General features: G+C 39.3%; 2 protein-coding genes across 4 annotated transcripts in view; one reads left to right on the top strand and one right to left on the bottom strand.

Moving 5' to 3' along the window:
* LOC145412142 (polycomb protein EED-like) overlaps positions 1-15,787 on the top strand; it is a 43,806-nt gene that overhangs the window by 21,241 nt on the left and 6,778 nt on the right. The window contains exons 7-8 of one of the 2 annotated variants that reach the window (XR_013899537.1): positions 4,599-4,751; positions 6,841-7,135. Coding sequence is in view for 1 of the 2 variants with exons in the window: in XM_080282075.1 (XP_080138201.1) it covers positions 4,599-4,751; positions 6,841-7,046 (359 nt within the window). In the remaining variant the exon portion in view is untranslated. The remainder of the gene's footprint in view (positions 1-4,598; positions 4,752-6,840; positions 7,136-15,787) is intronic. The other variant, XM_080282075.1, reaches the window with a different exon arrangement.
* Positions 12,264-15,787, bottom strand: part of LOC145412144 (SEC14-like protein 2) — a 56,281-nt gene continuing 52,757 nt past the window's right edge. For both annotated transcript variants that reach the window (XM_080282076.1, XM_080282077.1), the window contains 2 exons: positions 15,560-15,711; positions 12,264-13,589 (listed from right to left, as the gene is read on the bottom strand). In XM_080282076.1, coding sequence (XP_080138202.1) covers positions 13,492-13,589; positions 15,560-15,711 — 250 coding nt within the window. In that variant the 3' untranslated portion in view covers positions 12,264-13,491. The remainder of the gene's footprint in view (positions 13,590-15,559; positions 15,712-15,787) is intronic.

Below are 15,787 nucleotides of genomic sequence, written 5' to 3'. Positions count from 1 at the left end.
TTTTTGCCCACAGGTACAACTAAAGTATTTTGGACTTGCGTTCGGACAACTTGGGTTCCATTCCCGAAGCTGCAAATAACACGATCAGTTGTTAGGTGCAAAAAATCCAAGTGACAGCATTACACTAGAACAGCACATAAATGTGAGCCCTCTGCAGGAGCAAGTGCGAGGGGCCCGAAGGGCCCATGAGCACTTGTTTATACAGTATATACACTCAAACCACAATTTAAGGGACTAAATGGGGAATCAACTTGTCCCTTACTTGAAAATGTCCATTGTTTTACCACATATAAAGACAATCTTATTATGAACTGCAATGATTGTTTCACTTATCTTACCTGTTTATATGATATTGAATATTATTTTACAGGTACTGTATAAAGAAACATATTAATGTTTCAAGCAGCGGAGTTTTTGAATGATCCTGTCCGTTTGTCAGGTAGAATATGGAGTTCCTTAAATGGAGGTCCCTTAAATCGAGGTTTGAGTGTATACATATATATATAGGTAGATAGATAGATACATAGCTATAGATATATATATATATATATTTATTCATTCATTCATTCATTGCCAGACGCCATGTATCCCAAATGGGGTGGCCAGTGGCTTAGAGTTAATTGTTTTACAGGGAGGGGCACTAATCCTCCACCAACCCCACTTGACACGTAGGGATGCCAACAGCATCTGGTGTTCCCAGGCAGTCACCCATCCAAGTACTAACCAGACCCAACGTTGCTACACACAGTATATGTACTGTATATATATATATATATATATATATATATATATATATATATATATATATATCTGTCTATCTGTAAGTAAATAAATCCATCCATCTTCCAATCCTATGTCGCCCCATGAGGAGCATAGGAACCCGGGGCTAGGCAAGTTGGTCCTGACATTTAAGACCAGAGTGACCTTCCTCACTCATTCCTCAGTGGTATTACGTGAGCAATAAACCCCAACCATCCCTTGGATATAAACCTACACCAGCTCAATCTGATTGGAGGATCTTAATTACCCACTAACGACTAGGCGTCATAGTTATGGTTATATGGTTACCACCCAGCGTAGCAAATGGTTTCCTGGTGTACAAGAAACCATTTGGAATGTCACTCAGTGTAGAGTTACCCATAGGCAGATACAGGCTAAAAAAAAAAAAAGAAAGTAACAGTAAAAGTGATGTCAGTGGATTCGCCCGCAATGGAAATTGGCCCAGCGAGTAGAAAAAACATGAGACCTTATACAGGCAGTTAATATAATGATAAAGCTGGAAAATCTAAGGGGATGAATTCTGTGGTTGACTCCAAAACTCACCAAGGGACAATACCAGTACCAAAGTAGTCACAGTGAAGACTGCCATTTGGGAAGGCATTCGCAAGAAGGACGAATATTCTAAGAAAATTTGACATATGAAAGAAGTATATATAAGGAACTGTTAATTTTATAAGACAAATCAATATACTGAAATCTATGAATGTACAGTATGTGATTTTGAGAATATTATTGAGACTGTTAACTTCAGTATTATCTTGTACCACGAGTGCATCAGTAATTCTTTCTTGTTATTATTTGCAGTTTTATGGTTCCTTTTTTAGCTTCAGTATTCTGGAAACTACAGTAGATGCCAGGTTTAATGAACTAATTCAACCAACCCTTATTCCGTTTTTTCTCAAATTTTGTGCAAAATCGAGTTCCATAACCAAGGCTCGGTGGGAAGGAAACTTTTCCGGTATTTTGAGGTACTTTCTGCCAAATCCTTGAAGGCAACAGTGAAACTGAGTTATTGACAACCTGCACCCAAACCTAGCAGTCTATGCTAACTCTCAGTTAGAACCCACAATTAATACCACCACATAAATGCATTACAGTATTGTGTACATGTTAACAGTGATAAATACAGTAATGACTTAGTAATAAAAAATGCACACATAAAGAATAAGGTGAGAATAGTAGTGAACCATATAGTATAGTAAATAGGGATAGTAATTTTCAGTAAGGCTTACCTCCAAAAGTAGGGCTTCTGCACTTGTTGCAGAAATATGCCTGACACAGGTAGCCATATTGGGACCCCAGAACCTGTGTCAGGCCTGGTGATGGTTTAGCCACTGTCAGAGTCACCCTTCATCAACATTGGAGGAGGTACATGGGTGACAGAGGGGCTGGGGAGCTTCAGGGATGGTGCTCCATCTTAATTATTTCCAGTTTGTGGGCAAGAGAAAGCCTCACCCTTTCCTTCTTTTCCTGAACTTTAGGCATGGTTCATAAAAGCTTTGGTTCTCTGGGGGGGGGGGGGGGAGGCCGCAATACCAAGGCAAATTCACGCACGTGCAGAGCAGTTGTTTACAGTTGGGGGATCATGTTGAGACTGCATGGGTCGAGCGACATTGCGGAGTTCCTGCTGCTACCCAGGCAGCTTGGCTAGAATGTGTGGCAACACTACACACCGCTGGTCAGGGGAGTGTTTCTGGTATGGGCCTGATGACACACTCGATTTATGGGACTTTCTGGTGATTTGATGGTTGTTGAAACAGAATTTCATTAATGGAATTATACTCATTTTTAACAGAAATTTTCCTTTAAATTAGGCAAAAAAAAAAAAATGCTGGAAGAAACGATTTTGTTATCTCGGGCTTCTGCCAAATCAGTGTTCATTACATCGAGCATCTACTGTTCTGTACATCCAAAAGCAATAACTGGTAGCCCCCTTTGTAGCTGAAGCCAAGGGAAGAATAGACAGGGCGAACGAACAAGGCCTCCCCTCCCTTCCCCCAGCCCCACCCCGCCCACTCCACCCTTCTCTACCCAACCCGTCTAAATGTTGCCAGGTATGTTTGTAATAATCATGGCTGGCAATGTTATGTTGTGTCCATGTCTTCATGCTTTTTTACGTGTGTTACCATTAGCATTAATAACATACCATGGAGTAATGTGCAGTAATGTGTTACTAGCTAGCATATGAATGTGGAGAAGCAAAGTGATGTAAATAAAGGCAGAAGAATGAAAAAAGTGGAGTGAGTATAATTTTATTGCATTTTAATAATACATTCATATTTATATCAAATAAATAATATTCACATTTCAAGTGTATGAACCTATTTCACCCATTTTTACAATATCTGTTACCATCTGACATTCCACTCCACATCATCAGCACCCTTTGTTGCCACTTCACTGTAGTGCGAAACAACAAATCTCAGAACTTGAATGAAACATCTAATGCTTTGAGCACACATTTTATACACCTATTGCAAGTCAGGTGGACAATGTGATACCATATGGTAAAGGCATGTATTCTCTGTGGTTTAAATTGGTAGGTGAAACACACTCAGCAATATCCAGTGATAGTGTCACAAGGCCATAAAGTTGAGTATTGCTAGCTGATTGTATAGGGGTTACAACCCATTCATGCTGCCTATCCTTGCAGAAAACAGCTTGGCATTTACCACACGCTAATCTAAGACTTATATGCGAGACATAGAAGACTTATTTTGCTCTAGGCACTACTGCAGCGGCCAAACAAAATTATTCCTCAGGGGACTAGCCGTTTAACCGTTTTCTGTAAAGTAACGTAATCCCACAGTGCTGTAATTACACTTACACATGCTGATATAATTATTACTGTGATTAGGATGAAGGATACAGTGATGGAGGAAGTGGTAACTGATTCGGGAAATAACAGGATTGTCCTTATCTTTAGATTGAATGGCCATGCATTGACATTGTGTTGCAGGTCTGTGTGTCTGTATGTGTGCAACTATGCAACACATGTGTGCATGCTTATGTGTATGTGTGAGTGTGTGCATGGTTCATACCAGAGGATGACTCAAATCTTTGAAGCAAAGTCTCATATATAGAGGGAATGTTATTCGTAGTTGATTTTGTGTCTGCATGTAAATAGCCAGAAAATATTTTTGTATGACTGACAACCTGGAGCACGGCCAGATGGTAACAGATATTGTAAATGTGGTTGAAATAGCCTCATACACTTGAAATGGGAATATTATTTACTTGATGTTAATAAGAATATATTATTATAATGCATTAAAATTATACTCGCTTAGCCTTTTTCATACTCATGCCTTTGTTTATATCACATTGCATCTCCACGTTCATATGCTATCTGGTAACACATTATCGCACATTACTTCATGGTATGTTATTAACACTAGTGGTTACTCATGTGAATGTTAATTCATGTAGACATGGACACAAAATGTAACATCGCCACCCACGTATGTTACAAACCTACCCGGCAACGTTTAGGCGGGTTGGGTAGGGAGGAGTGAAGTGGAGAGGGCTGGGGGGGGGGGAGGCCGTGTTTGTTCGCCCAGTCTATCCTTCCCTTGGCTTCAGCAACTAGGGGGCTACCGATAATTGCTTTTGGGCATACTTGGAATTTGAATGTTCCAAAATGGCTGCCGACCCATGAAGTTTGAACAGTAATGCACTAATCCTGACTGTGTAGTGACTATACGTGCACACACAACCTAATTCAACAAAACATCACACAAAGCGTAAGAGTACCCATGATGTTTTTATGTGTACAGTATATGTGTATGTTTATGTCTAATGTGCATTTTTTCTAACAGAGTTGTGAGAACACCATAGTATGCTGGAAACCTGGCCTTCTTAACCAAGCTGAGCTCAAGCATAATGACACCAATGTCACCATCATACATAAGTTTGATTACAAAGAGTGTGAAATCTGGTTCATGCGGTTTGCTCTTGATTACTGGCAGAAGGTGAGTATGATCTGAGTGTTAAGAGTGTAGCACATTCAGTATGCTGGGACTGTACTTTATCATGTATCACTAATATAGTAGCCTACCATTAAATCACTCCTCAAATGAGTTATTCTTAGCATGTTTCAGTATGAGTGATACCTTACAGCATTAGCATCCATGTGATGACATGTGAGAGGTGCCTTCTATTGCACTTGAGAAGACCACTGAGCCTGAAAATTGATTGTCTTGTTTGTGCCCATCGCCACTTGAAGAAATTAAACTGTTGTGAGTAGTTTACAGTTGCATATTGTTGAATGTTTTGTTTGTTAGAGCCAATAGTTTTTGAAGGATTTAATGATGAGTTGACGTGTGTATGGATTACTTTATTAGGTGTCCGTTAGTACAAGTAGGTCTCTTTTCTTTTTATTTCCATTACTGGAGGTCACCCAAACTATTCATAATAATTGGAAATAAAATTAGGAATGTGTGGTATTGGCCACTGCCCAGTATATGAGTTAAAATCAGCTTATTAAATCTTGGGTCACTGGAGGAGGAAAAGGGAATGCACCTGGGACTCCATTACCCTCTTGATTTATGCCCACGATAACATCAGTGAGCCATATTCTGGCCGTCCCTACTGTTTTGATGATGTTTGTGACACATTTTTGTTCGACAAAACAGCCACAGCCAAGCTTCAAAACTCAGCCTTGATTGGTCAGTGTTAAGTTTACAGTGACACATAGTTGCTGTTGTTGTTTTGACCTCCGATTCATCTGAATGTGGACCCATTGGACTGTAGGTTGAAGTTGTCCTTTGCATTCAGTTCATCATCCATGTATCAGGGGATAGGGAGTGAGATGAGGGACTCTCATCCCTTTTCTGTCCAACTCTCTAATGCAAGAGTTAACCGTTACTCCCAGTCTTTCACTTATGCAACAGGCCAACTCGGGAACTGTCTCCCTCTGTTTGTATTTCCTGCTTCCTATGATCTCCAGTCTTTCAAACGCGGTGTGTCCAGGCATCTCAAAATGATCGGATCTTGAATTTGGCTCTTTCTTGTATTTTGCTTTTCTCTTGGAAGGAACAATAATTGCAGGCTCGCGGCCTTTGGTTCCTTTTTCCTCGCATTAAAAACAAAAAAATATATATAACTGGGCACCAGAGTTGTTCAGTTGTATCATTCCCACTGTGTAAGGCATCCCTCTCCAGCACTTAACCAGCATACTAAAGGCTAGGTAGAGAGAAATAGTGACAAGCCGTAATATTACCTTGACCTTGGTGGTACTATACCACCCAGTCACCTGCAAAAGGGATTGGGCATCTTCGTCAGAAAACTTAAAACAGGCTGTAATATCTATCTATCTCTATCTATTGCCAGACGCCTCAATCCCGTTTGGGGTGGCCACAAACAAATCACCTCCACATCGCCTTGTCCCCCGCCATTTCACTGCCCTGCTCCCAACTCACACCCCTCTCTCTCATATACCTCTCAACCCCATCCCTCCATCTCATCCTCGGCCTCCCCCTCCCTCTTCCCCCCTCCACCTCACTCACATACACTCTCTTCGTCAGTCTCTCACCCTCCATCCTCTCTACATGGCCAAACCACCTCAGTGTGTTCCTCTTAACACTTCCTATCACATCCACACCACAACACTCCTTTATATCCTCATTCATCAGCCTGTCTCTCCATGTGACTCCACAGGCTCCTCTTAAATAACTCATTTCCACTGCTCTCACTCTTGACTTGTGTCCTTTCAACAACGTCCAAGCTTCACTTCCATACGTTAGAGTTGGTATCACAATACTGTCATGTAGTAACTTTTTCACTTCCATGCTCACTTCCCTGTTTCTTATCACTGCTTTCAAAGAACCAGCAACCTTTCTTCCCTGCTGTACCCTTTCAAGCACTTCACCCTCCAAACCTCCATCCTTACTCATCACACTACCCAAGTACTTAAACGTACTCACATTTTCCAATTCCTCACCATCCAACCTCGCTGTACATTCACTGACTTCACCTCTCTCAAAGACCATCACTTTACTCTTCCCTACATTCACCTAATCCAGTTTAATCTTCATTAAACCATAACCCTTAACTCAACAGGTACTGGCAGTAGGAAACCAGCTGGGCCGGACATATGTGTGGGACTTGGACATCAGTGACCCTGCCCAGGCCCGCTGCTCTACCCTCACCCACCCGAAGTGTGTTGCCCCAATCCGCCAGACAGCCTTCTCTCGGAGTGGTAACATTCTCATCACCGTGTGCGATGATGCCACCATCTGGCGCTGGGACCGGGTAGCCCAGTCTCAGTGAGTCCTGATGTTCTCTCTCTCACAGCACCAAGAAGTATGTGTGGAATATATGCACTACTACAAGTCTGATAGTTGGGAGAGTAATGGTAAATATGATAGTATTCTGTTCTTCCACTAACCTAGAATAGTGCACTGGAAAATTTTATTGCATTTTATTTTCCATTGCCACATACTTATGACCTTTTTAAGTAATGTCAAAACTTATCAGTACAGTGCAGCCTTCAAAATTCGAATTGCTTGTGGCCGTAAACTATTTGAATCTTTGAAATTTTTTAACTTTAAAAGGGACGTTTATCTGGCAATTCTTGTCTTGTTATTGCAGTTTAGGTTTACTTTTGACTCAAACTTTGTAGTATGGGCTAACCAGCCCACCACATGAATCCAAAAGTCCAATGTTTTTATGACATGGCAGTTACATTTTATCTCATAACTAAAGCTAATAATAATTGTCAGAATAATACCCGTTATTAACCATGAAGTATTTTTCTTGCCTCTTTTCTCACCTTCTGTGTGCCCACTTCTGTTAAACACTTTGCAGCAGTATTCTCAGCATCCACAATACATTGTGAGGGATAATGATTTGGCATTCAGTTAATTATTAAAGTGGAAATACATGAATATGCAATACTTATCTTTCACCGCTCCCTTGTGTTTGCTAGCAGGTGATCAGCTGGCTTTTGTTTGCAGTCTACTGATGTACAGTATTTGGCATGATGCAATTACTCCATCCTCCATGTGTTTGCATATCTAACCCACAGAATGCTTGGTTTAATGTTTATTATGTATTTATGATAATGCACACTTATCAGCTACACAATTGCAGCTTTTTAGGAATGTCAGAATCTTCAACAGTGATGCAATATGTATGTGTTGATGCATGTGTGTACATGTGTATGTGTGAGAAATGAGTGGAAAAAGATATCGGATGTTGATGTTTACAATGGAGTTCCATCGTAATTTACTTGAATATGGATTGCACAGCGCTTTAACTGCGACACAAATCATTTTGAAGGAGTATTATAGGAGACTGGTGCGTACCAGCAATTCTGCTTTTGTTAAATGTGAGTAAAAATTGTCAGCTAAGGACATCCAACAAGTGGTGTTGCATGGTTAAGGGATATTAACTTGTATTTTCATTTGTCATAGAACTTCAGAAACTCATCGCAGTGCTTTGTAAAGTCATATACTGTCATGTCTCCAACACCATGACTGTCTTTGAGAACATGTGCATAGACAAGTAACTCTGGTTTCAGAGTGCAGCGATAACCTCTGAATATTTTAATATTTTTATGTTGTACATGGTCATGTTTCCATCACCACAGTTGTCTCATAACACATGCACACACTACATACTTCCTGCTGGATTACTATATTGCATGCTTTTTTCACATTAATGCAGTATTCACTGTAACTAGGACACTTTTTTAAAGCCGTAATTATCATGAAATCTGAATAGCTGTTGTTTATAGTGAATCATAGAGTAGAGATCTCTACCACAAGGAGGAAAGGAAGTGTTAAATGTGAGAGCTAATTTGAGGAAATGAAAATGGCAGGAGTTTCATGAATTATGGTGTTCGAACTTTATATGTATCTGAACTTTAGACGCTCGAATTCTTTAGGCTGCACTGTACAGTGTAGATGTATGCAGGGGAACTCACTTTTTATTATATATATATATATATATATTGATGTAATCTTTGCCCGTAACAAATTCTTAGTGAATAGCAAATCTTACCATTCACTTTTTACTGGTTGTTTAAACCCACCAATAGTGATCTTTTTTCGTTTTCTTCTCTTCTTTCACCGGCAATTTTACCTGGTTTAGGAGAGATTTTTCAAACAAGGTTTAAGCACAGCCCTCATTAATACCTTGAATACTAGGACACTCTCCTAAGGTAAGTAAATTTGCCTGGGTATAGCATGAATAAAATGAAAAATATAATCTAATTTAAGGGATTTAGAACATTATCTTTTACTGAGTAGCCTTAATTTCCTGCTTTATCATTAATTGTCATGATTGGTGTCGTAGGTGAGTAATTGTACAGCAGTCTCATAATCATAGTTTATTGATTGCACAGAACCAAAACAGAATGGGACCCTGAGTAGAGACTTATGTACAGTATCAAATTTAGTTATAACCACTATATCATTCCCACTCTTTAGATATGTCGTAAATTAAAACCACATTTTGACAGTAACATCCAGTTTTCACTTAGAGCTACTTATACTAATCTTGCCAAATGAACTGCCATATTAATTTAGCTGTTAGTAAAAACTATGTACAGACTCAAACAATGGCATGATTATTTTTTATACAAAATTATGTATTTTACTGTACCTCGTCTAAAAGAAAATAGAACTTATGGAAGAATCTCTCTCGTAGTCTCATACGCAACAAGTCTGACAGTGAGTTTAATATCGAGACCATGATTTAAATATTATACTGCAACATATAGAAAGAAAATTTACATCTAAAGATAGTTTATCCAGTTGCTCTACCATTTTATAAACATTTCTTACATTATTGTAGGTAGTCATAAAATGCAAACTTCAGAGACATCACACTCATACGCACATTCATAGTAAACAAGTTGATAAAGATCACAGTTGGGATGAAGAGAGTCACATTATAGGCTCATATTTTGTGTGACACAACAGGCTTCATACCATCTTTTCCTTAGCAATATACTGTACTCTGCATAGTAAACCCTAGTATTTTATATACAACTTATCACTTTAATACTGATGTTTGCATCAATAGTTTGCCAGAGGATACTGTGGTATAGTGTGCAGAATAATTCACCCAGGAAATGGTGTTATGATATTTTCAAATCCACTTCCAGTATGACTCAGACTAACCAGAGGGGGAATCAGGGTAATGAGAAATGTGGAAAATATGTTGAGGTTGCAAGGCACTGCATAAGTACGTTAACTGCTGAATTCATAGTACAATACTGTACTGTAACCATTAAGGAAGATAATTTTCAAGTATTACACATTAAATATATGCCTAATAGGTTAAACTGTAATCCTATACTGCAAGTCTTTATGAACTGTAGAAAAGACTGAACTGCATTAACCATTAATGCAGAAGTAGTCACCTACAGACTGTACTGGTTAATCGCTTTCTTTCAAGAAAATACCATCCATCCATCATCTAATCCTACATTGCCCAATGAGGAGTGTAGGAGCCTGGGGCTAGGCAAGTTGGTCCTGACATTTGAGATGAGAGTGACCAGCCTTACTCATCCGAGTGGCATTACATGAGCAATAAGCCCCAACCACCCCTTGGATATAAACCTTCACTGGCTCAATCCGATTGGAGTGCCGTAATTACCCACTAAACCACCAGCTGCCATAATTTGGTTATATGGTTACCACCCAGCATAGTAAATGGTTTCCTAGTGTACAGGAAACCATTTGGCTTGTCACCCCGGTGTAGAGTCCACATCTTGTGGTGTATGCTATGAAGTTTTTTAAAATTGTTTCTCTCCAAAAAAGCAACAGATTTACAGCAGATTACCCTGTATTAACCATGATACTACAGTACTTACTGTGTAAACAGTAACTCTTTACAAGTTGGTATAAGTCATGATCATCTCTAACATGTATCCTAGGGAACTCCCAAATGCTACACACATGGAAAAACTCTTTCGGCTTCTTTGTCCATACATTAGGTATTCTTGGGTACTTCACTTTCTTTTATTTGTGCCATTAACATATTCCAATTTCATATGTCTTACAGTGTTCCTTTTCCACTAGAAACTTACACATTTTCATACTCTTCATCATTCTTGAAAAGCATTCGTATAGTACGGTCAGTCCACAGTACCCCAAATTATTTTTTTTTTTAGCTATTGTACTACACCAAATTCTCTTACAAATGATATTACTGTACTAGTTTCACTAATTTGTGTTTAGGTAATACCACAGTAGTACTGTATATCACTAGCTTTATAGTGTTTTTTGTTTGCTTAAAAAATTCTATTACTAACTATAGTGGAGTCTCTCTTATCCGAAATTATCTTAACCGTAATATACCATTAACTGTAAGTTACTAAAACGTTCTCATTTCGATTAACCGCAAATATCTGAAATCTGTCCGAAAATTCAAACACAGCGGGCGTGTTTCACGCCACTAGTGTTAGTTTACGGTTGCTCTGCTAGTCACTAAAGCGAACGTTGGTTGCGCCAGTCCCCATCCACCACCTCAGAAGAATTGGATGATGTGGGAGATGATGTGGAAATAATTGAATAAGGAAACAGAAAATATGAAAAAACAATTAGGTTTAAGACTTTTTTTTTTTTTTTTTTTTTTAGTAATATACCATTAACTGTAAGTTACTAAAACGTTCTCATTTCGATTAACCGCAAATATCTGAAATCTGTCCGAAAATTCAAACACAGCGGGTGTGTTTCACGCCACTAGTGTTAGTTTACGGTTGCTCTGCTAGTCATTAAAGCGAACGTTGGTTGCACCAGTCCCCATCCACCACCTCAGAAGAATTGGATGATGTGGGAGATGATGTGGAAATAATTGAATAAGGAAACAGAAAATATGAAAAAACAATTAGGTTTAAGACTTTTTTTTTTTCTTTTAATTGCTTACAGTGAATTACGTAATTGTTTCGGTGAAGGTTTCCTCACCCTGCCCTTGGGTGGGAAAGGAGGTCCAGATGATGATGATGATGATGATTATTTAAGTTTATTTGAGTAAAGATTTAAGTTGACAGTTTCTATTACATTTACAAAAGTGCAGTTACATACATAGTTACTTCAGTGTATTAAGTGTTTTGGTGGTGGTTGAGTGGCTTTTGGGGTGCTGGTGGTGGTGGTGGTGGGCTAGACATCGCCAGAAATGGGTGATGGGCGAGTACATTACTGTTCCCTTGTATCCTACATATTATTACAGTATGTTTTATCCGAAAAAACTGATTAAACGAAACTTTGTAAGTCCCATGATTTTCGGATAAAAGAGACTCCATGTACACAGTCTGTAAAACATGACACAGATTCCCATCTAGCATCATAAATTATATTTCCTGTTTAGAAAATAAAATGTGATATTTACATATGGAGATTAAAAAAAAAAATCCTGGACTACTTTTGTTCCATACATGAAAGTATATACAGTATACTGTAAAACTGTGACCCCATTCTGTAGATACAAAACTATTAAGATAGTTTTCAAGAATCAGCAGTTACAGTGCATCATTTTTTTTTTTTTTTTTTTTTTTTTTTTTTTTAATTCAAATTAATTATGGTGTAAGGTGTATGGGCAGGGCAAGTATGCAGGTATGTATTGCCTAAAATGCCTGAAAATTTACACACTGAACTCTGGAAAGCTGCATCAATAACAAATGGAGGATGTAAGCCTTCGTGCCACTAGCAGGGGAATGTTATGGAGGAAATTGTATCACAGGGTGACTGAGAAGCACTGAGTAATAGTGTAATTTTTTGCATCTGAATAAGTGCTTGCTAGTAATGTATTTAACCCCTCCACGCCGGGCTATTTATAACACCGTTGTTCACTCACTACGGGAATTTTCCCGAAAATAGTGTGTTTTCGAACCTTAATACTGTATCTCAAAAACTATAGCAGTTAGAGAAACAAATTAAAGACCATATTACTCAACAATTCTTCTTGCGAATTAAAGTATCCCCAGGTCTGTAGGTCGTTGCGTTGATGAGTAATGACATGAGGAAGAGGACTAATTTTTGTTGCAAGAACAGGATGTGTTTGTGCGTCTGCCCGCGACCCCAACTATGGCTTTGCTCTCAACATGATAATGTCTCCATTACTACATAAACTAGACACAGTGGTGTCCAAGGCATTCCCTATGGCACTATCACTGAGTCCTTTCCTAGTATCCTTGGAAAGAGGCTTGGCAGGGGTGGATAAGACAAAATTCCACGTGAGGTGGGAACAGATGCGAACGAGAAGGGTCAAGGAAAGATTGCCTTACACCTGGCAAAATCACAGAGACAACTGAGGTATGGTTGGCTCGGCTGGTGGGAGTCCCTCCCTAGCTTTTGATGTCGAGATAAAGTGGCGGCCACTTCACCCTGTGGCGTGAAAACAAGTGCGGTTCCGACAGACACCTGGCGCTATCTGGCCACCGATTTCTTGACAGTTCTGATTGACACCCGGCAGTTAGGGGTTAATACACTTGTCTCAGACTATACCTGCCTATCCATATAAAATGAGTATAGTTTCCAATGCCCCCAGAAGAGTATCACAATTTCATACAATATGTACAAGTCATCTGCACCAAAATGTAAGTACATCTTAATTTTACTGTAATAGAGAGCAATACATACACAGAGGGATGCTGGCATTGTACAGTTTACTCAAAACTATTCAGTTCATTTCAGAAGAAGAACATTGCATAGCTGAACATCTCCTCAGATTTTTGTGCAGCAGTTTCTTCTGACTTATGTCTTACTCTTCCTTGGCACTGCCTGGAGGTTCCACAGACACACTGTAAAGAACTTTCTTGGACCTCATATAGCTGAACTCGTTGTCAAAGGTAACCACATCTGTTAACAAAATACTGATTAAGAAACACATAGAGTATAAACTTACTGTACTAATTTAGAAATTAAAGGTAGATCAGACCGAATGGATTGGAAATACATGTAGTATTGGTGCTTTCAAGCAAAATGCCTAGGGACTGTAAAATATAAAAATGGGTGGACTTAAATATGGGTATTCATCTCACATCCCTGGGGGGGGGGAGAGACAGTTTTTTTTACCATCTATTTCACTAAGTATAGGTAAATACAGTGCACAGAAAAAATGACTTTAACAACTTAATGTTTTCAACTTCGGCATCAGCATTCTCAAAGGATTGCAATAAAGCCTAAATTAGAACTTTAAAAATAATCATCTATTCTATCATCCAATCCTACATTGCCCCATGAGAAGCATAGGAGCCCGGGGCTAGGCAGTTGGTCCCGACATTTAAGATGAGAGTGACCAGCCTCACTCATCCCTGAGTGGCATTACGTGAGCAATCAACCCCAACTACCCCTTGGGTATAAGCCTTCACCTGCTCAATCCGACTGAAGTGCAATAATTACCCACTAAACCACCAGGTGCCAAAATTTGGTTAAATGGTTACCACCCAGCATAGTAAATGGTTTCCTGGTGTACAGAAAACCATTTGGCTTGTCACTCAGTGTAGAGTCACCCACAGTAAAGATAATCAACTAAATATATATGGCTGCTGCAGTTTTTGTATGCTGGTGTTAATATAAGAAAGGGGAGGGGGGGAGAATATAGTGAAATCAGTTACTACCACTTAAATAGACCTGTTACTGGGCATGGAAAACGGCTTGAAAAAAGATGGGCATGCCTGATGCATAACAGTTTGGATCCAAGTGGTTACTGGATATTTTCCTTTACAAAAATGCTGTTAGGGGACTGGTGTGTTTCTTATAATATTAATGTTCTGGGCTACTGTGATGTTGCCTTGAGCCTCGTACATCCCAAAGGGGGTAAGAAGGGATTGACCGTTATTGTTTATTGTTAGCATAAAAAGGGCAGTCCTTTTTCTACAAAGTAATAATACAGACATACAACACCACAGACTGCAGTGCATCAACTTATGCTCAACCTCTGCAGTAAAATGTCTACCTGGTCAGTGTTTTTATTGGGGGGGGGGGGGGGAGTCTTTGGATTATACTTGTGGATACTGTTCTCGTAGAGGAAAAGTTAAATTTAAGGTTGTACAGCTGCCACATCCCTTGTGAGAGATCATTAAGTAAGCTGGATGCTGCTAATAGATGCATGCCTCACAGTACGGTACAAAATTCTGCAGGTACAATCATGCCTCAGTATATGTCAGTTTGGTAAGTGTTAAATTGACAGAACAATGAACATAGACACGTACACAGATTTGCGATACTGATAGCAAAATTCAGTTGCATGATAACTGTGGTGGTTGTGTACAACAATCCTGTGAGTACTTGGTGCCTCTCACATAACCCAACAGTCGGATGTTTGAACCAAGACGGCCGCCAAGTGTTAACATTCGCTGTGATCATCATCTATTCATTCCGTTCGTACATGCAAGGCCATGAAACACAACAGCTATCACCAGACAACAGTGCAAGTGCACAATGAATTAAGCATTATGTGATGTTAAGTGGAATGACAACTTTCTGTGTGGAATATTGAAACTTGTGAAATCATGTCTGGCAAGGATGCTACCCCTAGTGAACAGCGTGATGCTACTGAAGGCACCAAGGGCAAGGCTAAAAGAATAAATTTTTTTGAGATTGCAAGTTGGGTGGTCCTTGACCCCCATTGTATCCCTACTGAACCCACACTATATCAACCTAGGTATACGATAAATCGTTACGCAATGAGTTTTCACTCGACATAACTCCTATGCATACAGAGGCGTGACTGTACACTATACAGTATATATATATATATATATATATATATATATATATATATATATATATATATAAATGTCAGGCTGGTACTGTACCATACTTACAGGTTCCTGGGTCAGTACACACCAGATATCCCTCCTCAGTCACAAGCTGTGAGTTAACTCTCTGCAACGGCACCAGTACTTCCTCCTCCCCTTTCTTCAACTTTCGCGATATGCCAAATCCAATATCAAAGTCCTCTGTTCGAAACTCCCATCTGGAATTGTGGTCAGGTGGTAACACTGAATAATTCTGCTAAAAGCACATGGTCCACTTTAGCTGTCTGATGTGTG

Source organism: Coenobita brevimanus, chromosome 92 (genome assembly GCF_032717465.1).
Source record: "Coenobita brevimanus isolate Jiangsu-jjx chromosome 92, ASM3271746v2, whole genome shotgun sequence".
NCBI classification, from domain to species: domain Eukaryota; kingdom Metazoa; phylum Arthropoda; class Malacostraca; order Decapoda; family Coenobitidae; genus Coenobita; species Coenobita brevimanus.
This window is presented reverse-complemented; position numbering and strand designations above follow the sequence as displayed.